Source organism: Cygnus olor, chromosome 1, assembly GCF_009769625.2.
Source record: "Cygnus olor isolate bCygOlo1 chromosome 1, bCygOlo1.pri.v2, whole genome shotgun sequence".
NCBI classification, from domain to species: domain Eukaryota; kingdom Metazoa; phylum Chordata; class Aves; order Anseriformes; family Anatidae; genus Cygnus; species Cygnus olor.
In genome coordinates, this window is record NC_049169.1 from 22,548,842 (window position 1) to 22,576,524 (window position 27,683).

General features: G+C 35.2%; 1 protein-coding gene across 1 annotated transcript in view; it reads left to right on the forward strand.

Annotated features, from left to right (window-relative positions):
• GRM8 (glutamate metabotropic receptor 8) overlaps window positions 1–27,683 on the forward strand; it is a 343,619-nt gene that overhangs the window by 284,840 nt on the left and 31,096 nt on the right. Inside the window, 1 exon segment of the mRNA XM_040549625.1 lies at window positions 11,121–12,056. Within this exon segment, the coding sequence (XP_040405559.1) occupies window positions 11,121–12,056 (936 nt within the window).

Here is a 27,683-nt window from a genome sequence, read left to right on the forward strand (position 1 = left end):
CCTTTCCAGGCCCCACCCTGTACTATCCCTTCTATTCTGACAGCGAATCAATGACAAATTTTATCTTCCTGCAGTTTTCTGATATAATTCACACTCAGCCCTTAGGGGCTAGATCTGTTTCAATAGGTTGCTTATGACTGAGAGTGTAATTTGAGAGGGTGTCAAAAATCTTTCTAATGTTAAGATAAATGACACCTAACTGCTTGTCTCTCATCCACAATGCCTGTTACCCTCTCACTGAAGGAAATGTGACAGCTTCTTGTTGACAGATCCCTGCTGACTGTTATTTGTCTTGTTTGTTTTCTCTGTTTTCAAAATATGTTTGTTTTATTTCTTTCAGGATTTTTCTGGGAATTCAAGTTAAACTAAGTGGTTGATAACTCCCTGGCTTCGTTTCTCCCATTTTCTAAGCATAAACACTGCATTTCCAAGTTTTGCATACTTCCTTGTAAAGTCTCAATAGTTTTCTATCTCATCAGTTAGTTCTTTATGTATCATAGAATAAATCTCAATATGCTCAGTCCATGTGAAAATCCGTGGCTTGAAAGTACATCATTTTGAATGTTTGTCTTTTTTCCTTAATTTCAAGTTGTTTTTTTTTTTTTAATTTTATTTCCCTTAATAAATGCACCGGATAATATCTTATGTAGTTTAAACTTCTTCAACATGCTTGTTTTTTTCCTGCCAGATCACTGTCTCTCTGCAGAATTTTCAATTCAGTTATTGACTCTTCATTCTAAGCTTCAACATAGGTTTGGCAGAGAGCTCTTGCCCTGTTGCTGAAAATCTCAGTATAAAACACAGTCTTTTGTCTGCTTGTTCTGAACTAGCTCAGACTTTCAGACTTTTTATATGTGATATTGTAACCTGGATGGATCTGTGTTTAAAGGGCCTTTCTTTTTGATGATTTTCTTTTGTTTATGTAGTGCTGAAAATTCAAAATAGTTATATTGGAAAGATCTGACTGTTCACTAAATGGAGTTGGCGAAGGCAGCATGAACTATTATAGAGGAAGCTGCCTTAAAGAAAAGTCAAAATCTACATGTCAGTGGTTAGGACTTTGCACTGCTTCAGGGTAGCAGGTACAACACACATTAACAGCTCTTTTTCCTAAAAACAGGTTAGACAAATATGTCAGGAATGGTTTAGGTATAGTGCTGCTTCTCATCAGACAGGAAATAAACCTGATCCCTAAATTTCATTCAAGCTTGTCTGTTCCTCTGTCACAGTCAATTATGGTACAGAGCAGCTGAGGTGAGGGCAACTTTGATCAAAATTTCGAGTGCTTCACTTCGCTGAAACACTTTTCAGAGCTTGAGGATCATAAGATTACATGATCTTCCAGTTCTGCTTCCTATTATTCTTTGGGAGTGGAGTTACTACCTTTGTGCTTTCTCTCTTGCTGCCACTCATGCTTCAATGGAAATATTTGCAACATTTTTATGATTGGTTGTTTTCTAGTTTAAAATAATTAATATACATTAAAGATAAGAAAAAGGGTTATAATTTGTCTTCTTAAGTAATATTAAATATGTGTATGGGCCCATGATCTTGTTGGCATAACTTTACTGAAGTTACAGGACTGGATTAAATCTGGGGGAGTTCTGGCCCAAGACATAGTCCTGTGGTTTTGAATGTCGTACCTATGAAGTAGGCCATCATGAAAGTGTTTGGGGACAGAATTTCCCCAGTGATTGAAACCATGTAATGGTGACTTTTTTATTTGAAATTGGGATTTCTTCAATGAATTAGCCTGTGACTTAAAATTAAAGGAAAAAAAAGTATATATGAGAGTCTTTTAAAGTCAAATGGTAGGTGTGCTTAAATCCTTCTGTTTGCTCTGAGCTGTGAATTGAGGGAGAATCTGAGCAGCAATGGGAATGAAAGGCATCTGACAGACTGGAGCTCCAGTCTTGGACTCCAACATTAACTGAGGTGATAAAAGCAAAAGGTTTGGTGGGGAACAAATTTGTTATGGGTATTAAAAGTTTTATCAAGAAATGCAACTGGGCTATTAAACTAGTGATAGCATGGACCTTGGGCAGAGCTGTGAATATTCCCCAGGTACATGGAAAATGATGTTAAGGAACTCTTTGCCAGAACTGGGGTCCTTTTCTCAAAGCACTACATTTCTGAGGTATGCATACAAACTATTTCTGCATGATTTACAGGAAAAAAAAGTATTTCCAAACCTTGTGGTTCAAATGGGCACGGTACTGGTCAAAACCTATCACTTGACAAAAAAAAAAAACAACATGAAGATGGAAGTATGGAAGTTTTCCTTAACAAGAGTTGTTATTTGAGGTTTTTTTTTTTTTTAGTATGTTTTATTATATGCAAAGTTATGGCTCAGTCTGCTTTTAGTAGCATATAATGGCTACAGTTCTTGCATGTGCATCATAAGTTATATAGGAATAGAACACCAAAATGCTCAGTAAAATCTCTCCAAGTGCATGTCAAGTACGTGTAAGGACAGCGAGGAGCTCTGGGTAATGATATGCAATAGAAATTGTCTATGTGAAAATAGTCTGCGTAAAGCATAAATTTGAAAAGTTGATTTGCAGTCTGATCCTTTCATAATAATCATATATTTTTGAAATATAGACCATAGACCTTGCAAAGTACTTCCAAAAATGTGAAGTCTGCTGATGTTATCTTGAATAGGATATTTCTGTGTCATAGAACTATTAAGTAAATGACTGGGAGGAGGGGGAGGTCTTAGTCTCATTTGAAAATAAAGAACCTATCTCCAGGGGCAGGTGCTTTAAAAGTAGTTAAGATTCATGCTTATAAAGAAGAAAAATTATCTTGCTTGTACTGAACAGAAGTGCTTGCCAGGTTGCTGTAAATTTCCACCTAATAGTTGCACTGTGCAGGAACAGTAGCTGTTTACTTGATGACCTGCTAATCGCTGCATTTTGTGCCAGTCTACTTCCCAAAGCACCTGAGAATAAAAAGTGGTTTTCCGTGTACTCCATGCACATTAATAAGTTCGGTGTCTGGCAAATCAAGAAGGCAATATATTTCAGCTCTGACCTGTATATCAGGGGTTTGTTAGGGTCAGTGCTTCCGGAGCCTGTAAGTACCTGCCAAACTACAGTTAGAGAATAATCTTGTATGCAAACAGATCCTAAACTATTCAAAGACTAGCATTTTAAAGTTGGAGTCTAAAGATTCTGTAGCACTATTCTCTGTATATTATGATAAAGTGGTATGATCATTCCCTGTTTACAGTTTCCACAGTATGCTCTTTATATTCAGCAGGCATGAATTATATGATTTAACTAGTGAGGTTATTTTCTTATAGTCTCAGCACACTGAGTGTGCTAGTATTTAACCCTTTCTTTTTGATTATGAGAAACGTTTGCTTTATCTATTCACACTATTTTCTCTTTACACGTATCATCTCACAGCATCCTTCAGTTAATTTTATTTTTTTGTTTGTTTGCTTGTTTGCCTTAGCTGAGAATGACTTGTTAATGTGGACAGAACATTAGAAATGAATTCTCTTAGCTTTGATAATTCCACAGATTGGGGATATTGCATTTCTCGGAAGCTGGAAATGGCAAGAAAGATTCTGACATACTAAGGAAACAGAATTGTTATAATGTTTCTGATGCAAATTCTTTGAAAAATATTGCTCCCTTTTAAAAGCAAAAATAAGTTTTAATCGTGATTTCTAAAGTATAAGTATTTGCTGGGTAAAAGCCCTTTCAGACCTGAGAGACTGAGATCAGTTTAGTCCCTGGCATCACTGAGATTCAGAAAATATAACATCCCTACTTAAACATTTCACCCACATTTTAAACTTACTTAGGTGTCTCCACTCTTCTTGTCTGCATGGCAGCTTCCCTCCAGCCAACTGCAAAGCTGAGGTTCAAGCAGGTTAAATAATTTGCCCAAGGTCACCAAGAAAGTCAGATTGTATCAGAGCTGTATGGACTAACTCTAAGCAAATAGCATAAGAGACCAAAGCTGTGTAACCATTCTGTAGCACTGCTTTCAAATATAAATATTGCCTTTCTTCCTGGTCCGTTCACAGTCATTGCATATGATCAGGCTTCTCAGACTCTTCAAATGTGTCTGACATTCCAATACATTAATTTTCAACTGGTTTGTGGTAAAACCAAGGATATGATCTCATGTTCTTTGCAAACATTTAGGAACGTCTGTGCCTCAAATTCCAGAAAAAGACATCTCAGTTTTTAGGAAAACATCTGTACGTGGTAAATAATGGTAAAAGTGAGGTAAAAAATTCTAAGGAATTATAGCAAATTTGTTAATGTTAGTGATTTGTTACTGCCATTGACAATCTGGATTCATTCTAGTGGGTGTTTTTTTTTGTTTGTTTGTTTGCTTGCTTTTTTTTATTATTATATTTTTGTCCTTGACTTATTTCCCTTCTGCACGTGCCTGCTTAAATATTTGTAAATTTAGTCTGTAAGTATACTCAGCTTTTCTCTAGGGGGAATAAAATCTGGCTGGCAGACTGAATGCAATGATCATTACATTTAGGCTCATAATAAATTCACTTTAGTTGAACCAGTTTCGGTTTAATTCTGGTGTGTGATGGTTCAGATGACTTGATTGGACAAGGTACATTAGAGACTTGAACTTTACTGTGAGAATAGATGCATTAGACAATTCAAAAGCTAAATAATAGACTAAATTGCCCTAATTCATTCATTTGCTATGCTCCTCTGATAAACCTTTTTGTCAGAAGAGAAATAATTCCACAAATTTGAGACAGAAATAAGTGCAACTCTTAGTAGCAGCTGCAGGCGATATTTCAGTTCTTTGTCATTTTTATAACTGAGAATCTGAATATGTATTAAAAGCCATATGAAGTGGTATGTGAGAACCTTGATGATTCTGAAGGTCTTGGCTAACTGACTACCAAATAATATGTTAGCCTGTTCCCATAATTCTGGCAGAATGCATTATTTGCATTCTTCTATCCAGATCTTGTATAATTGTATTCATTAAAATAATATTCCTAAACATGTATTTTTAATTTTTAAAATAAATTTCTAGCTCTGAGATAAGGTTTCAAAAATGGAAATTCCTGCAATTGATAATACAACATAATCCAAAAAAATAAAATACTATCCAGCAAAGTCCTTGATAAAAATTCTGTGAGGCTTGTCAAATGCTTTGTATAATCACTCGTTGCTGAATTAAGTGATAAATTATTTCATGATCTCAAATGGAAAACAGAGTGTTTTTGGTATACATAAATGGTTCAGAATTTGTATGTGACCTATTAGCAGCAATTTTTATCAATCTCCTTTGGTTGCTGAGGGCATTGCTAAATGAATGAGTTGCTTGATTATTGGAGGAACATAGGTGCCAGGAATGTGAATGTGCTTCTTGTACAATGTCATGTAAATCTCATCTTGTTTGAACCCATTTCTTGAATCATTAATTTTTAGCTTTATTATTAGATATTAGAGAAAATTGTATTTGTAATGTTCATGAAGGATAGAGGTGTTTACTCAATTTTGATATGAAATGGCATTTCCTCTGTGTTTTGATGGTTTAGTGAACTGCAAATCTTAGGGCTGCAAATTAAAGCAAATTGCGACTCCACCAGGCAGATAACTCATAAAGGGATGATTTTTATGTCTATTTAAATAGCAATGAAGCCATTCTCTTTCTGTATCATGATGCATTTTGTAGAAAATTAGTATGCGTCTTACAGACATGCTGTCACACTCTTTTTGACGTTTTCACTTCAGTAAATATTGTAATAGTAGAAAACAGTAACTCATAGTAGGCCAAAGTGAAGTGCTCCATGGTAACGCATCAATCTATCACTTTCCAAATTCAGAGGAGCTACTCATATAAAATTAATAATTATGTTTAAACAATTATTAATAGTAAATACAGAGCTAGTCAATCCAGTCTATCTGACCTACACAATAAATTCAGATGTATTTTACACTGAACTTAGTCATGTCATATTTCACGCTGTAGTCAAAAGCAGCTGGCAGATGTCACATGAAAATGAAGGTGACAAAAATAAGTCTTCTAAAGTCTAAGTTTACCTAAGGCTACTTAAAGATCTGAGACTCACCCAGCCCTAGCAAGGGCTAAGCAGTATAAAGGCTGTTGAAGACACAGAGATTTTGATCAGTGAGGGCTGAAGTGCTGCAGAACAAATTTATTGCAATGTCAAAAATAAATAAATAAATAAATAAACATATATATTGCTTTTGTTTTTTGTGGCCTTGTCTTCTTTTTGTGTCTAAAATTAAGCTCCTCTGAAGTTAGCTTTGTAACATTTAAACTTTTATGTCACTTTGAGGTAGGTTTTCTGAATTATTTAGGTGTTGAAAACTGCAGATGGAAATATAGTGGGATTATCAAAAACACTTAATCAGATATGGCACATAGCTCCCATTTAAATTAACTGGATTGAAAAGTTCCCATTGGAACTTTTGAAATTCCACTGCTAAATGTTTAAGTAAAAAAAATCAGATCTTCAAAGGAGGCTGAGCATCCAGAAACTCCCTTTGAATTTGATGGCAGTTATAGGTATTCAGATGATTCTTCTCTTTCTTGTATCTTAACAGTTTCTATTATTATTTATTGTCTAAAGTTAATCTCAGAGAAGTGAGATCAATAATGCTATAACCTACGGATAGGAAAATAATGACATAGGTGAATCTTCTGCACAGGTTCAGGAAGCCAGGTCCTTCGTATATACATTCAATGACTGGAAAAAACTGATAGAGCTTTAAGTGGTTTTTTATAATTATGTCTTGTACTGGATTTCCTTATTAAATTCGTATTATGCAAAACAATAGTTCAAAAATACATTAAAGGCAAGGAGTGCTGTGGGTTATAGGTAGCTGGGAATGAACCAGATGACCGGAAGTAGCATGACTTTTCAGTCTTTAATTGCTGCATATACAGAAACCCTTACCAGATCTACCCAGACATAATAAAAGTAAGCAGTGTTCACTCTGTGTTATAGTTTCCCCTGCCCTTTACTCTACCTCTGTCACAGTAGTGTCTAAGTAGCAGTCTGAGGGTGTATACACATTAGCATTTTGGTTTCAGTCAAGAGTCTGCTTTTGAAATGAATCTGGTAATTATTCCTGCTTAGCACACTTGTTCATATTGTGGAGTGGGTCTCAGGCTACGTGAACTGAATTGCTTTTGGCTGAAATGAAAACAGAAGATGCTCTCCAGAAGGACATTAGTCTTCTATAATCATTACCAGGGGTTCCGTCCACTCAGCCAGGCCAGAATTAGCCCAATATACATTCCCAGTCTCTAATTTCAAATACTGACCAACAAGAACATCAAGTCCTCAGAGCCAACACCTGAGCTCCACAGATTGGCTCTTACTACATTACTTTGCTTTTTAATGTAGCTTGGTTCATGGGAGGACCCCACAAAGTAGTATAAAGAGGGAATTCAAAGTGGTATAAAGGGGGAATTACATCTTTGTACCTACTTTCAGAGTTAAAATCCTACACTGCTAGAATTTTCTAAGAACTGCAAACATCTTAAAGGTGATGTCCTGGTTTCAGTTAGGACAGAGTTAATTTTCCTCCTAGTAGCTGGCAGGGTGCTATGTTTTGGATTAGAATGAGAAGAGCGCTGATAACATGCTGATGTTTTAATTGTTGTAGAGCAGTGCTTACACCAAGCCAAGGACTTTTCAGCCTCTCTCTGTCCTGCTAGCGAGCAGGCTAGGGATGCAGCAAGAGCTGGGAGGGGACAGACCCCGGACAGCTGACCCAAACTGGCCAAAGGGGTATTCCATACCATCTGACGTCATGCTGAACAATATATAGGGTGGCTAGCCGGGGTGGAGGGGGGGGCCGGCTGCTCGGGGATAGGCTGGGCATCGGTCAACGGGTGGTGAGCAATGCATTGTGCATCACTTATTTCGTACACATTATTACTATTAATACTATTATTATTATTATTATTGTTGTTATTCTTTTCCCTGTCTTAATAAACTGTCTTTATCTCAACTCACAGACTTCACTTTCCCGTTTCTCTCCCCCATCCCGGAGAGGGAGCGGGGAGGGTGAGCGAACGGCTGTGTGGTGTTTGACTGCCAGCCGGGCTAAACCACAACAGGTGATCTCTAATTTCAAATACTGTCCAATGTTTCTTAGGAAGGTTTCTTCTCCTTCTTTGAAAATGGAATAAAAAACTCATGAGCAAGAACTCATAAAATTTTTGTTAAGAGCCTTTTCAGAAATGTAGGTCAGCCTAAAAATCACTATAGGTTTTGACTAAAAAAAGTCATACAAACAAGACCATTGTTAAGACATCACTTGTATGCAGTGTAAAATGCACCCGCACCAGCCGTTCACTGTGATTATTCTCTACACTGTTTTAGAATGTTTTTACACTTTGAGAGCCAACTGTCGTTTGAATTGTTCCATTTCTAACAGCTAATCATGTTTATATTCATAATTCATTAAAAAAAAAAAAAGAGTCAAGTTTGTTAAGTTGGTGGCTTTTTCGGCATTCATAGCCCTATATTGCCATGCTGGAAGATATTTCTTCTGTAGATTATGCATCAAATGTATTTGAATAAAAAACGCAATATGAATCTTTACCAGTGACCTTCTGAGACAGGAATTTATTTTCAGTTTTAGCCACTGGAACCTTAGGCACTCTAATGTATTTCCAACCAGGATTTTTTGTCTGGTTTTAGTTAATTAAAGCACAGTCAAGACAGAAGTGTATGATATCACAGGTAGCTGTGGAATAAAATTATTATTATTTTTTTTTAATTTTAATTTTTATTTATTTATTTTATTAGAATAGAAACTCTAAGAGACACAGAGGAACTCTTTCTACCTATCTAAACTGTGGATTCACAGTATAGTAAAAGTGGCTTTAGCATGCTTAATGCTAGAGAAGAAACACTTTAACCTCATGGTATTAAATGTTGATCAGGTATGAGCTCACTTTTCTAGTTGATATGTGTTAAAAAATTGGACACTTTAGCTTTATTCTGTCAGGCTTTCTGCCAGTCTAGATATTGCCTGTCCATGACACTCCAACTTTATGGTGGAACAGGTGCTGTGTATTCTCCTGGTGATTTTGTATTGTGTGCTATAATCTGGCAAATAGGCAGTACTGTTCCGTTTTGAGTCATCCCAAACTTACCCACACAACCATAGCCTCATATTACCCCGTTATCAAAGTATCTGACCAAATCACAAGTTTTGATGTATTTATTCTCCTAACAGCTCTGTGAAGGGAGAATATGTCTTTGGTATCGCACAGATCTCATCATAACATGCCTTCTCTCTTGTCTAGTAGATGAAACACTAGGGGTTATGCAGGCTTTAAGAATTTCAATGATTAAAACCCAGAGATTGTAACAGAGGTGAATGTTTTCTTAAAATGTCAAGTGATCTGCTAGGGCTCTAACAAAGCTAATTCATGATGTTGGATTATTCTTAAGATTTTTAGGAAGCTAATTACTTGAGTGTTTTCTTTTTAGATAATGACTGGATGATGAATTTCATGTAATTATCAGTCCTTCATATAAAATGTGATTAACTTTTGTAGGTTCAGGACAGATCCCAAACCCACTAACATCCTTAAATCACTCAGGGGATTCACTGAGTTGGCCATATGAACATGTTTCTCCCCATTACCATGTAGTTCCTCATTTGCCCCTTTGAGTGCTGAATAATAGCCAAATGCTATACTGTTCAGAAAAGGGGACAGAGGAGACAAACAGCCTGGCTGCTTGCTTCAGTTTTATTCACCCTACATGGTACTGCGACTGGTGTGCTGACTCTTTCAGGAAGGCAAACGGGGCCAGAGATGTTACACTGTGATTTTCTCTCAGATCTGTTGAAAAACTGCTGGAAAAATAAATCTTTAAGGCCAAAATTATCCCACTCGATAAGCTGTCCCCATTCTGCCCTCCTCCATAATGAACTGAAAACAGTCCTGACACGTGAAGTTTTGTTACTGCTGTTTCACTTATAAATAAATGCTCTAATTGAATAAAAGTGCTAAGTACATAATAGGCAAGAACAAGGCAAGTCTTTCATCCTTGAGTATTTACCACCTAATAAAGGCATAAAAGGTGGAGCACGGGAGTAAAACAGTGTGAATCTGGTGCCTATAAGCAATTCCTTGCTCTGCAAACTGTTCTGGTTCAGTCAGTGTGACCTCTTGCAGAATACAATGTTGCTACGGGTGGGCTAGGGAGAGCTGTGACCAAACTGAGCGATAATTTTCAGCTATATTGCTTTAAAACCATTAGTTCCCTATACAGATTTTATTGGGGGGAGGGAGAGGGGGGCATTCAGGAAGAATAGACAAGGGGATGAAAAACAAACAAACAAACAAACAAACAAAACACATTTTAGTAAGGTTCTGCTGTGGAGAAATCTGGGATTTCAAAAGCAAGATTGCATTGTCTGCATCTGTTTAGTGCTACAAAAAAGAACCTTGGAATTTTAAAATCAGGTCTAAAGTGTAGCCATGACATCTTTTTGCATTGCTATTCAGAAAGCACTGTATGCTTATTTTTATCTTCTAGGAATGAAAACAAAACTCTCTTTTGAATTTCAAAACCTAGAAAGTGAAAAATTATAAAATACTCACATTCTTGGAAGAGGTGGCAGTCCATCTCTTGTACATGGATCTTTTTTCTGGCACTTTTTGTTCTGCTAGAGCTGATGCAAAGAGATTTCAATCTATTTCTTCACTGTACCAGAAACTTATTTGAAACTCACATAGCCTTATTTTGTAATTAAATGTTTGAGAACTAGTGGTATTTATATTTGCATATGATTAACTTTTAAAGTGCTGTGTACAGGGCTTTTTGCTTTCAAACTAGCCTGGAGTCAATAAATATCCTTACAGATGTCAATTTGGTCAGCAGTAAAGAGGTAAATAGAAACTAATGACACTCATCAAGCCTGTGGCATGAATGATTTATTGGGTGCAATCATTTAACGCTTTCATAAAATCAATACAAGAGAAAGAAACAGGTTTCTTATTATGGTAAACTGTATTTGTACTGTCAGCATGTAGTGATTTATGACAAACCTGTGGCCAGTATTAGGATATTATAAATGGAGGAAAAAAGAAAGCTCATTAATTTTTTATACCCACAGGTAGAAGACATGCAGTGGGCTAATAGAGAACACACTCATCCAACATCTGTCTGCAGCCTGCCCTGTAAAGCTGGGGAAAGAAAGAAAACCGTGAAGGGGGTGCCCTGCTGCTGGCACTGCGAACGCTGTGAAGGGTACCACTACCAGGTGGACGAATTCAACTGTGAGCTGTGCCCGATCAATAAGAGACCGAACGCCAACCGTACCGATTGCCAGCTTATCCCTATAATCAAACTGGAGTGGCATTCCCCATGGGCCATTGTGCCTGTCTTCATAGCTATCCTCGGTATTATTGCCACCACCTTTGTCATCGTGACATTTGTCCGGTACAACGATACACCGATTGTCAGGGCCTCTGGACGAGAGCTCAGTTACGTGCTCTTGACTGGGATTTTTCTCTGTTATTCCATCACATTTTTAATGATTGCAACTCCTGATACAGTGATCTGCTCATTTCGGAGGATCTTTCTAGGACTTGGCATGTGTTTCAGCTATGCTGCCTTGCTTACCAAAACAAACAGAATTCACAGAATATTTGAACAGGGTAAAAAATCAGTCACAGCTCCCAGATTTATTAGTCCAGCTTCCCAGCTGGTGATCACTTTCAGCCTCATATCCTTGCAGCTTATTGGAGTCTTCATCTGGTTTGCTATCGATCCACCACATACCATAGTAGACTATGGAGAACAGAGGACACTTGAACCAGAAAATGCCAGGGGAGTTCTCAAATGTGACATTTCAGATCTTTCTCTCATTTGTTCCCTTGGATACAGTATTCTCTTGATGGTCACATGCACTGTTTATGCTATTAAAACAAGAGGGGTTCCAGAGACCTTCAATGAAGCAAAACCCATTGGATTTACTATGTATACAACCTGCATAATTTGGTTAGCTTTTATTCCAATCTTTTTTGGCACAGCCCAATCAGCAGAGAAGGTAAGCCATAAGTTTACTAGTCAATTACTGTCCTCTCTTTATTTTTGTTTTGCAATACTTGTAACACTACAATATTTTCACTTACAAACTAGTAATTCCGAATGCTAATTGTGAACAGAATCTCAGAATTCATAGATAATATATGATTCAAATGGTAGATTTCCTGTATTTTAATACAAGTTACTTTATGTGATCATAGTATGGTTGTCCTAATAATGTAGTGAGAAAATAAAAATATTCTCACTATATCCTCACATTAAATTAGTGTTTCTTTTGCATATTACTACCCTTCTGTGATGCTCCAGCCTGTTACATGAAGCACTATAAATCTTTGTTCTCTTTGTTAGGAGGAGTGAATTAAGTATATGTGAAATAATTTAAAGCACAAATCACTAGTTATTGTTGCAGAAGAGAAAGAAAATATTTTCCTGATGCTTCAATGAGAAATTCAACATTGCATACTACGATATCTGTTATTCCTCTTTCAGTTGGCGTGATTCTTTCCTGATATCAGTCATGGTAAACCCTGCAAAACACATCAGTTAACTCTACTGCTCTTAGTTCTAATGGGAAGACAGAGACAAATGTTGACTGTGTGGGTTTGTATTCAGCTGATAGTAGTGAAGATGACAAGTTAGGTAGGAAAGAGCAATAATAGCAACATCAACCTTCAAAACTGCAAATCTGCAAGGTTTGGAATATAATAAAATAAGAAAGTCATCAGCTCTTTTCATAAGCTCTTTTCCCTTTTCTTCTAACAGGTGATTTTTTAAAATGTTTTTAAGTTTATATTTTTAGTTTAATTAATTCAATTGGAAAAGTCAGCATGTATCCACTTTTAATAGTTCAAAGTTTTAACACGTTTGTGGTTCTGATGACACTCGTGCCTGCAGAATTAAAGAATAGGTCCGTATAGCTTGATAAAACACATGTTAATTCAAACAGAAGGATCATGAGGGGAAGACAGTGTGGCAGAAAGAAAGAAAAAAAAAAACACAACACATTTTCCTCACTAAAAATGAGGTAAATAGGCTTACTGAATTGGATCAGGATTAATTTCCATGGCCTTTTGGATTAAGTCAAGGGAAACAAGTACCAAAGTAATGGCATATTGTAGATACAGTAACTAAAGATTTTAAAAGTCTGTTTGATATAGGAAAATATGTTCAGATGCATTGACCTTAAATTCTGAATTTGCGCGTGTATGTTTTGGGTTAAGTCACACACAGTTTATGTTTTAACAGCTTGGGGCAGTAAATTTTATGGCAAGTACCTATAGAAATACAAATGTATTTCTGAGTATTGAAACACAGAAATATTACTTGGCTGGATACTAGGCAGTGAGGTTTGATTTACAACATTGTTTCACTTTAGCTTGTAGTAAAGGATGATTTGGTTTTGACCGCTAAAGACGAGATTAATGAACACCTCTTTTGCATTTCTCTTATGAAATCCAAGACTGAATGCACAAATTATACTAAATTGCACAGCTTCTACACTAAATTTCACTTCTTAGTTGCCTTTTTTTTTTTTTTACAAATGATTTGTTATTCTTCAGATAACAACTTTCAAGAGGAAAAAAGCAAATTAATATGCTAATACAGGAGTTTTGTAATTCAAATAATTCTTTTCAGAGTGCTTCTACTTTTGGCTGCAAATAAAAGCATGTTTCCACACAGTCTTACAGACATCATCATAATAGCTCATGCATTCATACAATTAATTGTTTATCTGAATATGAAAAAATGTGATAGGTTAGTGTACACATATATACATTGTCTGAATATACTCAAACTCACTTGCAGGTTTCTCAGTTAATACAAAACACTGAAAGAAGCATTTTTAAAACAAACTAATACATTATAGGATATCTTATTTTAAATTTGATATCGTGATAATTTTGGAGGTATTTTCCATTCTAAATAAGTCAATGATTCTGTGATCTTTTCTAAAGATGAAAAAAATTAATTAAAAAATAAACAGACTTTTCTTCAATGCTTACTCACTTCGAAGTTAATCTTGCAGTTGATTTTAGTATCCTTTTTATGGCTTGAGTTTGTTTAACTTAAAAGTAATGGTTCCTTTTTTGAAACGTTGACTAATAAAATTTAACATAGCATTCACTACAAGCCAGGTGTACTTCCAACTAGCATTTCATTGTGCTATTAAGTTTCAACACATTTCTGTTTGAATAGTTAAAATTTCTCAAAAATGTTTTGGTGCACTTCAGTTTTATAACAATAGCAGAAATCATTATGCACATTTGGAAAGAAAGGTTATGTTTACTTAATTAACTATTCTATGAGTACAGATTAAGTAGAAAGTGCTTTGAGGAGCTTTTATTTTTATTTCACTGTCAGGATATTTCCACTGATAAATGCAAAAAATAGGATCATTAAATGCTAAAAACAGGTGTCTAGATCCAAAATCCATAGGTCATTATGGAAATTTTAACTTTACCTTTAGCGGTCATTGGATAAGTTCCCTAAAATATAAAGTTGCTAGGAGATTCTGGATAGAATGCAAAGCCTGTACAGTTGGTACAAGTTCAGCCATTGAGTGTAGGTGTCTGTCAAACTTCAAATGTGCTTGATGAAGGGCATGCAAATAAGTATATTTCTGCATAACCCAAGCTTGCTGGCTTTTATGGATCTCCACATTTATTGTTTGTCCTTACTCTTAAGCATAATAATAAGAAGAATCACTAAACATGCCATTTTTAGGTTGTTATTTCTGTAGATATTCTACAGAGAAGCTTAATAGCGTTGACTTTTAAATCCCATTTGATTTTTTTGTCTAATTCATGATTTTGTCCATTCATGATCTGGCCAGGTTTGACAGCTGCTATTAAGAAAAGAAAAAACACTACAAATAGTTAGATTATTCCTGTGCATCATTGAACCAAATTAAAAATTTATTCCTAAATCATAAAACATCATTTTTTTTAAAGACTTGCATAAATGTCAGTGAGGTGCTTTAGAGGAAAAGGAGTGAAGTTCTGTGAGAAAGCCTTCTGTCAATGTAAGCCTCCATCTGCACATGTGCATGGCAAAGCACTTAAGTATTGGGATCATCTGGAATAGAGATATCTAAAATGTCATGATGACTGGAATGCCACAGAAAAAGGGAGTTAAATTAGCTGAGTGATTAAAACAGATGTTTGGTGAACCTCTAGGTAAAATTAAGTTACAACGGTAGACTGCACAAAAACCATCTGAGGATAGATGGCTATCTGAAGTACATCCCCATTTGACAAACAGAACTACTTTAATTTTCTTCCTTTTACCAGTTTTGACAGGTGGATGAATCATGTTCATTCACAGATAATACAGACACCATTGATTATTATTAACCTGGAAATACTCTGTTTTGAATGAGAAGATGAATACTTGTTTCCCATACTGTGAAAGAAAACAGGTTGTAGTTTCTTGTAAGGAAAGAGGATCATAGAAAATGCTGGAAGATTTCTGCTTTCTCCTCCTCCTGGAAGCAATTATAAGGTGTAATCTGGTAAAGGAGATAAATTTTACCACATTTTCCAGTTATTCTGAGAAGTTATTATCCTTGTCATCTTACTATACTAACTGATTTAATCTTGGATTTGCGGATCAAGTGGATCTTATATCTAGCTGTTAGTAACATTGAAAGAAGCTAGAAACACTTCTAAGAGTATCCCAATATTAATTTGACTTGTAAGCAACTGCTGTAGTTATCAAGAGGATGATACTCATTTCTGTGTGGGAGAGAGAAATGGTTCCATTAGTCTAATAAGATATGTCCTTTAGCATAAAAAGAACACAACAAACAACCCTATCAGCCACCCATACAACCATCCAACCAACCAACCAAAACCTACTAATGAGAATTCGGCTAGAAACCCCTTGCTTCCCCCACATTTCCACAAAATTTAGAAAAATTGCCTTTTTTTTTTTTCTTGCTATTATTATGAATTCTTGGCTAAATGTATTCCTGTGACAGTAAGAAAACAAAGCATCTTAATGATGCCTCAGGCTGTGGTAATGAAGCAGACTGCATTGAGCCTTTTCTTCACCTCAAAGCATTCTCTTCTAATTCTGATCATATTCAGAGATCTGCCACTGCAGGTAGTCCATGCAGCACACATCACAGGCAAAAATAAAGAAAGGCAGCTTATCATGTTCGTATTTCTTTCATTTTATGAATAATATTTGACTTAATTAAGCTAGAATCTTTAGTGTCTCTTTAGAGGGATATTTGGAACATCTTTTATTTTTCGTTTCTACAGGATCCAAAGTTAGAAGACTGCTGAAATAATACTTTACACATTTCATAGTTTATCATTGTTCGAAACAATTTCTGTGCTGTTGCTGATTTTTGTCCAAATCTTTAGATTGTGGTAGGACCTGAAGGACTATTACAAAACTATAATTACTTGAATGTTTGCATGTTTTGGAAAGTAGGAAATTAGATAAAAAGCACCAGATTTTTTGTTAGGAATCATCTCACTGGAAATTGCATGTTAAGAAGGGGGAAGCTTTTCATTATGTTTTCTCATTTCATTTTTTTTTTCCAGACATAAATGTTTCATGAGCTAAATTATTTCTAAATTTGATTATTTCCTTAGGATTTTCCTAATCCTCATAAGAAATTAGGGCTTTGTTCTGATTTAGAAGCAGATTCAGAAAAAAAAAAAGCGAAAAGAGTAGGACTGAGTTGCAATTTCCCATCCTGTCTTCCTCTGCTCCCTTCCCTGAAGTGCAGGAAATGCTTCATTCCTTACTTATCCTCAAGACAGCATGTTTCTCTCCTGCTGGTGAATTTATTCAGTACTGTGGACATTGCCAGTTTCATCCTTTGTCTGAACAAATAATGGTTTCAGCACCCTTATAAATCTATTTTTCACTTCTCAGACTTCCACGAGCTGGTGTGAAAGAGCAAAGCAGTAGTTATACTACTCTGATGTGTCTGGGTAAGCTGCAGAAGTTACCTCCAATGAGAAACCACTTAAAAATATAGATCCTCTTTATTTCAAAAGTCACTGTATGGCAATCCATTCCATAAGTATTTTCATAGGAAAAGCTGTCCTCTTGCTTCTGGAATCAAAACTGAAGACTATGGAAAATGTTTATTTGTTAATAATAGAGACAAAAGAGATGACTCGAGTCATTTAGAATATTGTGAACATTTAGAAAGCTTTTTTTAGTTTCAGGTTTTTCTTTGGTTTTGAGTAGGAATTGAATTTGGTAAGCAAAGCTGTTTTGAAACGGGATAATTTCACAACTTTTATGCTGTTCCAAATTTCTTAAGGTGAAGATGATCAGAACTGACTGTTAACTGTGTCACCAAACTTTCATTTCAAAAAACTTTCATCAAAATATTTCTGACCAGCTCTTGTAACAAGTAATAACTTAGAAGTTGATCTATACTATACCATAATTATCTAAACTGCAGTAAAAGAGAATTAACTAAGAACTCAGAAGGGAGTGCTGTAGTCAGCCAAGTTGGTCTCTTGTACAAAAAGATGTCTTGAGCTCTACTCACTTAAATATCGTTCAGGTTTTTTTTGTTAATTTAATTGGATTGTGTATTGCACAGAGCACAGACACAACTGCCTCCCTTTCTGCATACAAAACTTTGTTATACACTACAGTTTCTGATTCACATACAACACATAGTATTTCTGTTGCTGTAGAGTTTCCAAAGAGTTCCTATTTGTATCCATGTTGGTAAGACACTCTGCCTTAGATACCATAATCAGCTACAGACTGTGTATCATATCTCGAGCACATTAATACATAAAAAGAGCTAGATAGTTTTTAGAAGAGAGCTGATTCACATCATCTCAGAATTCAGGTAGAGAAAGCTATATCATGTCTACAAAATGGCAGGCAGACATGCCATTTTTAAATTCAAAGTGTGGAATATCAGGAATGCTGAAAAAGCAGTTGCAAATAGAAACAAAAATTTTATAATTTGTTGTCATTAAGAGGTCTGGACTCTGAATAACAGATGTCTAAATGTGGGCTTCTAAACAATAAACTATTTTTTATTCTGTTAATTTTATATGTAGTTAACTGATTTTAAATTTAAAAGATTATTAATGTTCATGAATTTTCTTTTCTTGTATGCCTCTGTCTTTTGGGGTGCAACACAACATGAATTTTAATAGAGAATTACTATATAGTTTCTTTAATATACTAGTTTACACCATCTGAAGCTTTGACATCTAAGTTCATTATTGTCAGGAAGTGGCTTTAGACTACACTGCAGCTTCAGACACACAAGGTAAACGAACAGTGTAGCATTCTTTATGGGGTGGTCATCTGCTCCACTGTTTAGCTACTTTGCTCCAGAAGTGAATATTTAGAGGAAAAAGAAACAGAGCTTCCAAGTCATTTCAAGTTATTTTGAGGTGAAATGCATCTGCAAAGGTTTGTTGAAGCCCTCTTGGACTCTTTGTGGGGTACTGCAAAGAAAACGTCCTTCTGCTTCTGTCTGACCGTAACAAAAAGGTGTGTGACCTGTCTCCATAATATACATGAAAGCTAGGTAGAAGATTCCTTTCAAATTGTGCTACCCACTCAATAAAACCTTGTGGAGAGCTCAATGTAGCTACTTTTAAAAATTCTAGGCTCTGTATAGGACTTTCTTTGTTGTTGTTATTCAGCATGAGTTTCAGCAAATGTTTTTCTTACTGAATGAAGAACTTGGTGCATAGCTAATGCATACATAATTTTAAAGACTCAACTTTATCATTTTAAGATATGCCTACAGTCTTTAAGTTGTAATTTCATTTCTCTGTTTACTTTAATATTAATTGAGCTACTAGTATTTTAAGTAAGTACACTGAACACTGGTTTTAATTATTAGGTTATTAGAAGGTATCAGCAATGGAGAAAAAGACAACTTCTCTGAAAGTAAAGGGGTTTATTTAACAAAATAAGGAAACTTTTTTTTTTTTTTCCAGTTGTTCAGTGAGACGGTCATGCATGCACCTGAAGGTTGTATACCCTCTTTCCTACATGGTTGCATGTATGTTCCAATATGAACATTGTGCTAGTGTATCTGGCTGTGTACACTGAAGAGACGTGCACCTATCACGTAATGGAAAACACCAGTGTTTTGCTTGTCTGACATGTTTCCTTCTGTCCCCATGATGAATGATAGCTTCAGGGTCTTTGTTAAAGGAGAAGACAGGAAAAGAGCTGCCAAAAAAAATTGCATTAGCTTTTGATCTGCTTCCTGCCCTATGATGGGGAATGTCAGAGAGTTGGTAACATATGAAGAGGTAGTGCTTGCCAGAGAACTTTAAGTATGCCTTTTTTGGCTACTTGCTGGCTTTTGTGGTAAGTACCTATCCGTAAATGAGAAGCAGAAATAACTTTTGGTAGCACAGATAACTAGATGTCTCTTCCATCTTCATCCACTTTAGACAATAATAATCAGTAATCTCAGAAAGTTTCACAAAGACCACAAAAGTTTCACAGAGATTATTTGGAAAACATCTATGTCTTAACTACTATATTTCCACAAACTGGGCTCATCTCATAAAACTGTTGGTCTTTTGCCTCTGATTGGTCAGTGCCAAAAATCTGGTAGTTGTTAACAAATGCAACTAAATGGAAATCTTTCCAGTTGTCCTGGACAATCATTGCATAGTAAGAAAGCAATCAGTCTTTGGTATTAACTCCTCAGTTGTGTTTCATCTACAAGCATAACTGTGAGATGAAATCCTCCACGTCATTGTTATGCATTGGTCAGCATCCAATTTACTGTTGGCTTTGCATAGAATAAAAAGGCAGATAATGCACCTTACAATTGATTATCTTACAAAGATAATGCATCTTACAATCCAGCCACAGTGCATTCAGACAGGACCATTATTCATTAAAAGCAGCTGGTTTCTTTTGACCAGTTGCAAGCCTCTCTGTATGCAACAACAATGGATTTGGCGATTCAAGGGATGCACTTAAAATGTTGTGTCATGGGACCTTATCAAGAAAACATATTGAGAAAAATAAAGCTCATACATTTAAAAAAAAATTTAATGTATATTCAGTGCAGTGCTTTATTCTGCATTCAAAGTGAAGGAATATGTAACAGTTGTTAGACTCAGATACTTAATAAGGAGTTTATCCTCGCAGAGGCATACGTATGTTCCAACGAGCTCATTCAGGTGTCCATTTCAGATCAAAATCTGGTCTCAGATCAAGACCAGAGCAGGCTGATGCGTTACTGACAAATGAATCCTTCATTGAGTATCTTCAGTGCTGCCCTGTGGCCTGACAGAACCCCATTCCTTTCAGCTATCAATTACAGCTATTACTTACAATGAAGTAATTTGCACTTTAAAAATTCTTAGGTACCTAGGATATTGGAAGGAATGGTTTCTTTTGGATAAGACAAAAACAATGATAATGCAAACTGTATAGAAAATATCTTTAAGCAAACATAACTTACTGAAAACCTGAACTTAATATATTTGTGAATATGTAAATCTGTATATATTTCAGTTAAGAACGATGTGATAAACCAACAAAAATACATGTATGGATAATAGAAACTTAGTTACAGGTGTCTTTTACATTTTTACTCTTGGTAAGAATAACATGAAATCTTTAAATAAAACACGGCTTAGAAGTTGGGTTGGAACTCTTTGTGGGATAGTCTTCTGAGAATTCTTGTAGTCGCTAGCTCTTGCCAAGTTGGAAGCAGTACAAAAATAGCCTTTGCTGTAGCCTTAACCTTACTGAAAACAAGTAAACTTTGTATGAAAAACATAAGAAATTAATGAAAAAGGCTTTTAGTTAGCTTTGAGTAGATACTCAGTTTTTCTTCTTTCTTATTCTCTACCATAAATCGTTCTAATTTTGCATAGATTTCATAACACTGTCTAGATTTTGACCTTACAAATTTGATAAGATACCGTGGACTGGTAAATTGCCATGCATAGATTGAGCCTCATGTACAAGCTCATCACATATCACATCTGGAACTTAACCATGATCAGCACCTAATCAAAGTCATATTGCCATATATTTCCTTTAGTCTAATAACATTTTCAAAGACAGTTATGGTGATTCAACTGAAACGTTAATTATGTAAAGCACAGTAAGTTGCTTGCAAGTTTCAACCCCTTATTACCATTTTGTTGTTTAAACATCATCATTCTTTATAGCTCATGTAGCTGAAAATAAGCCAATAAGTTGAACATCCAATAAAAACACAATATCCACCCCAGAAATTTAATTTGATATAAGCCCATTATAATTCATAACATATTTGATAAATACATTAAAAATTACAATTTGATCTAGGGAACTGTGAAAGTTACATTCATATCTCATAAAAAATTGAAATATTAGAAACTAGAAAATGATGGAAGTCTGATTTCATGCAGACTAATGAGCTTTATGCTTATTCTTAAAAAGCCAAATCAAGACCTATTATGGGAATACATTAATTAGATCATTAACTCTGAGTATACATGTGAGTGTGTGTGTGCGCAAATATTCCATTTTGCATAGCTGTAAGCTCTTTCTTGTATGGAACTAGAATTAGTTTAAATGATCAAGTAATAGCAATGATTTCAATACATATATGACCATCCTCTGCAAAACGAAGACTTCCATTGGTCATATACAACTATATTTTTGAAAATGTATTTTTCTTTCAATTTACAAGGAAGCTTCTTAACAAGGGATAAAATGATAATAGAGAACAGATAAGCTAAGAGGGTAAGAATTTAACAGTATCTAGACATTATTTTTCTTCTAGTAATCCAGCTAAAAATGATTTCTTTATCAATTATCCTCTTTACTTTACACATGAATTTTCAGCATGCACGTACAGTTTGAATTTTTCTCTTCCCCAAATGATGCTTTCCAGTGATTTCATGTGTTCAGTGTTCAGAAATATGACCCTAGTAGAGTGATCAAATGATTGTTTTCATGATGATTATCAAGGTCATGTTTACTTGATAGTTTGAAACATGTGGATGGGATTAAAGTGATGTTATCGAAATAATTAATAGAAATGGTGGGCACCGTGCCTGCATAATTCTGTTTTCTATAGAAAATGTCCTCTTCTGTATCACAGTACAACAAAAATAGTGGAACAGTGAAGGGAAGAAAATCACAGGACTTGATCATCCTTTTTTTAACTTCTCTGAACTCATACAGAATAGCAGCAGGTATTCACAGGTATTGTGCATGCCATTCACCCAGGTACTGCACAACATTTCCCAGTTACAAAGCAGCAAGGTCAAAAGGAGATTAGAAGAGAAGCAGGGAACCACTTTAAAGAGAATGTTCAATAGCAAATACAGGAAAAGTCTTATACATCTGAAGCTGAGGAACACATGACATTACGGAAGCGTCCTTTCTAGTAAGCTAGCACTTGTAATTGAGTGAAGTATAGCAGAAGAGCTCACAGCAGGCAAAGTATCTATCTCCTAATCTAGTCATCAAAAAGACACAGGCGAACCAATGTGGCATGATACAGAAATCAGTCCCAAAGCCCAAAACCGCTTTTCAAACAGTCTCTGTGAGGGAATTGTTTCCACCATATGTTTTCCTTAAGAGCTTATCTACTGAAATGGTGTTGTAGAAGTACTACACATACAGTGCAGATTATGGTACAGTCTAAAGCAGCTCCCTCCAGAACACATCACCTACTATCCCTTTGAGCCATCACAATGCATAAAATTTTATTAACCTACAAAGATCACATATCTCAATCGAGGCTTCCAGATTTCCAAGCTGGAAATTTCTCTGCTATTCCCTCTGCACTATTTGCTTTATCAATGAGGCTTGTAATTTCTGTCATCACCTTTGTCCTTATCAACCTTCCTTTTTTTTTTTTTTATTTGCTACTGTTTAAATCTTCTTTCATCTTTGCTTACTTTACAATTTGTCCAGAATAGAACAGTCATTCCAGCCAATGCTACTTTTGTTCCATGATATCCAGAATCTTAGTCCTTTCTTGTGTGACTGAGACCCTGCAGTTATCCATGTATCTCTGCCCATTATTTTTTTTTTGGTGGTGGTGTTTGTACTCTCTTAAATTTAGCACATTTTTTTTCCTGACCTCTATATACAAAATATGTTCTTTCTTTCCATCTGAATAGATCCAGAACTCTCAAATATATCAGAGTTTTAGTTCCTTCTTTTTTTTGGTAGTGCTCCGTTTCTGAAAGAATCACTTAAATCACTTACAATCCAGTTCAAGTGAGTGGGAGTCGAGAAACCTTTTACGTCACTGCCCCAGTTGCTGTTAACTCCTCCTTGAATCCTGTCTCTTTATGCATCCCATCTATTTTCCAAGCTGCAAAAAGCTTTTCTAAAGGTATCTATATAATTTAGAATTTTTTACATCTATGTTATATAATGAAAATTCCGAGCTTTCCACTGTATTTTTCATTGTTTGCCTGACATAGAAGTACACAGGCTGAAGTATGATTTAGCTTTACTTTGATCTGATTATCCTATACTTTTGTGTACTTTTAATAAGCAACCTTATGGGTCTTCGAATTCTCCTGCAGACCAGAGCTGTATCATATGTGAGGAATCTGAGAAAGGCAAAAACAAGTATTAAACATGATTTTAATTGCGGCATATGAATACTAGCACAACCTCTTTGGGCATCTTTGCCCATGGGTGAAAACACACATTTCTCTTAATATTAAGGCATTTGTGCACACACACTGACAGGAGACTCAACCCCTATGGTTGCAAAATGAAACTGTGGGCACCTCTCCAATACATGTAATGCCTCAGAGTCAATGCCAAGACCTATTTTTACTGCAGTTTGTGCTACAATGCTGTTTAAAATGACAGAGTATAAGCAAGTAACTTAGATCTAACGTCAGGTTAGCCAGCAGTGATGTGTTTCAGTGCACCAATGCACTTATTTTCCCCCAGAATTTTATTTATTTATTTATTTATTTCTAGCTTGTCAGCTCTCGTAAACAATACTTTCTTCCTCCTGCAAAGCCATCCACTTGGGTAAAGGAAATTTCACAGCGGGCCCACACTCTGTGCCTTACTGACTTCTCGTTCAAATCACTTTTTCAATTTATTCACAATTCGTCTCTCTCCCTTTCTCCTTCGCTCTCTCTCTTCTTTTTTTTTTTTTCCCCCACTTATTTTGAAGAGTTGCATGGTCTTCCTTAGAGGCTTAAATGTACAAGTTTTCTTACTCAGATGATGACTGCATTTTGTTCATAATAGGATTAAAGTGTGCAAGCAATATCTGAGTTAAAAAAAGAATGAGAAAGAAAAGAAACCCTTGTGTTGCTTCCTAAAAGTTTAAAATACTGAAATTTGTCAAAGAACATTAAGGGAACTGAAGTATATGACATTTGCAAAGATGGGACTTGTCCTGTTTCTTCACTCACACAAAATACCCATTGTTGCAGTCTATTAAAAATACACTTGTCTGTGGTTTCATAGATCATGTCTATTTATTTCAGATGAATAAACGTCTACTAGGAGATGTAGGCATTTCACAGAACAAATGTTGAGGAAATGTTTTAACAACAGTTAGTTGGTCATATTTAGGGAGCAGTTCTGCAGGCTAACAATACTTAAGAAGTTTAAGAAAAGAGTATGGATCTGGTGGTATGGAAAAGGTAGAAACTTAAAATTTGAATATCCAAGATACTGTGCTGTAAGTCCAACCACATAGCACTTGTTTTACTAATCCTGACAATTTTGTATCTAGCAGATACAATTCACACAAAGTCCAGGCCCTTAATGGCGTGTTTGCCTTCTAATTCAATGTACACAAATATACACAATATACAATAGACTTCATGCTTGTCTTTTTTACATATATTCATTTTTTGCTTAGGATTACTCACAATTTTGAAAAGAAACAGAGCCTCCAGTTTGGGAAAGTTTAGGGAGGCAGAAAGTTTCTGTTTTCACTGTTTTCATCCCCTTCATGGATTTTCATTCTGTGTAATGAGAATAAATTATAAGCTAAAGATTGTCATGAAAGGTCTTCATGAACTCTCCACAGGAAGAAAATTTTATCAATGGCTGACATTTTATTTCTATGTTTTGCTTTGAATATGCAGATGGGGAGAAGCTAGTTGTCAGTAGTAGCCATATAGCTACATGCAGAACAATTTTCTTTGTAAATTATGGGTGCCCCTTACGTTAGCACATCTTGGAAGGAGGTTCTTAAGTAGTCTATGAGTACAATGTTGTTCATGAAAAATTGAATTATTAATTGGTAATTAGTAATAATTATTGCAGGTGAGTTTTACCCTAGTAAAATAAAATATACCTACTAAGAAAAATATCCTAGTCTTGAAAAGGGATGACAACAGATGTGTTAAAAAAGTTTACAAGGCTTCTGTTATAGGCTGCCTGCATTTTATCCTCAAAAATATCCTTCAAAAGAAAAGATTAATTCTATTTATTTATTTATTTTTAGAGAATAGAGAATAGTAAATTCACTGAAATAGTGTTCTGACCATTGAGATCCATGGTCTGAAAAAGTGTGGATAGTAAACAAGTCAGAAGAAAGGCTAGATGTTCAGAAACTGTGAGACAGTAACTGGCTAAAGCAGTGTTAATTTGTCTGTCACTAGCAGACACGAACATCTTAACTATGCATTTGTTATTTGCCATGAACATGTGCAGGAGTCATTTGTTTAATATTATCTTTTTCTATTTTATTTTAATTCCAAAACTGACAATTCTGTTTAATGATTTGACATTTTTAAGGGTAACTATGGGAAAGGTACAATATTAGACTCCTAAGCTTATCACATGAGCTACTCCTACACAGATCTTTGATCCACTGGAAGTACCTTCCAGAGAACATTCAAGGAAACAAAACAAAACAAAACAAAACAAAACAAAACAAAACAGTATTTAATAGCTAACTCTTATTAAAAAGTACCTGTAAAAGACATGGAAAGATACTATTCCAGGATATTCTGTAACAAGATTGTGAAGCCACTATTCTGGGAAGTATGAACTAAAGTCCCTTCATTCTTGAGAATATCTAATGGTTATGAGGTAAAAGGATGCCACCCTCTGTTCTGTCTCTGATATCTTTATTTGATTTTGTTTGCTTTTCATTCAAGGGAATGAACAGAAAATATATGATTCAGTGATAAACAAGAAATTCATTAGCAAAAATAATTATGTTTTTGATTTTGTATGTTTCATGCAAAAACAAAATAAAAACAAAATAAATAAATTTGGTTCAATCCCAAACAATTTGCAAATTATAATAAATAAATATTATAATAAATATACATTTATATTTTTATATTATTTTATATTTTATACTTTACATTTTATATCATTTTATTAAGTTGATTACTTTATTCTTTTGATTATGTTAACTATTTTATGCCCTTATTTCATGGCAGTGAATATTCCCTGAAGCCTTAGGGGAAACACAGCCTTTGACTGCAATCACTAGTAAATGGAAACTGATGACCAACATAGAACAAATACACAGCTCCTTTCCCTGGAGATAAAGGATATTTCCATTAAGTCATTGCTGTCATTGTCTCTGTTAGTTGCATTAAAAAATATAATAGTCTTTTTTTTATTGGTGATTCCATGCACAGATCAGTGTAGTTCTCCCCAGACCTACTGATAGCCAAGGCAGTTATCCTCTCATCCACAATTCTGCCTGATAGTTGCAAGCAGTCATACATCTCATTACCAAACAGTTAGACTGTAGTTTCATGATCAGAAGTCCAGATATACATGAATATAAAAATACAAAATGGGTCTTCAGCTGTATTGAACTTTTAGGGCTTCTGCTGTGGTAGATATTTTTGTCTACCCAAGATATAAGTATTTTACTTCTATAATATATCTAGCATCTGAAAGCAGAGGACTGAGAGGCTGAATTTTAACTCTGAGTGCTAAAAACCATCAGTGTAGTCTTTTATGCAACCACAAAAGTGCAGAAGTCCTAAACCAACTAATAATGTTATGGATACACAAATAAGCCTGCACACAGATCTGTCAGAGAGCAGGGATGTTAACAGTATTCAAAAGGAAATAGATAAATAATGATAGCAATAGCAAATGGTAGCATTTTCTAATGTTTAAAGAAATTTTGTAAGGGTTCACACTTCAGGGTTTAATATCACACCTTAGGATTTGATATAATATCCAAAGATTAATTATGAGGAAAAGAACATCATGAAAACAGATTTTGCTGCATCTAGGTTTCTTTTAGACCTTCCTCTAAAGCACCTTGCTTTGGTCCCACTCTGAGGTATATCTAAAGGATATTTGGCAATATGGATCATGGTCTGGTAACTTCTACATTCTTAGACACTTAAAAGCAAGGCATTTTTCTTTTGGTATTTTTGGTGGTGGGTTTTGTCACTAGTTTTCTTTCTAATTAGCTCACTTATATGGCACTTGTCAGAGTTTCTGAGCTCCTGATAACTCTTTATGATATTCAGGATTTCAAAATGTGTGCCCCATCTGTTTTTTTGTTTGTCTGTTTGTCTGTTTTTTGTAACTCTGCTTTATGTGAGAGATCTGATCAGTCATTACATACAAAAAATAAGATAGTAAGGCCAAACATAAATACCCCCAATTTTTTGTTATCTGTGGTTGTGAACAAGAACATTTCTTCATGTAGAATCATGTCTTATAT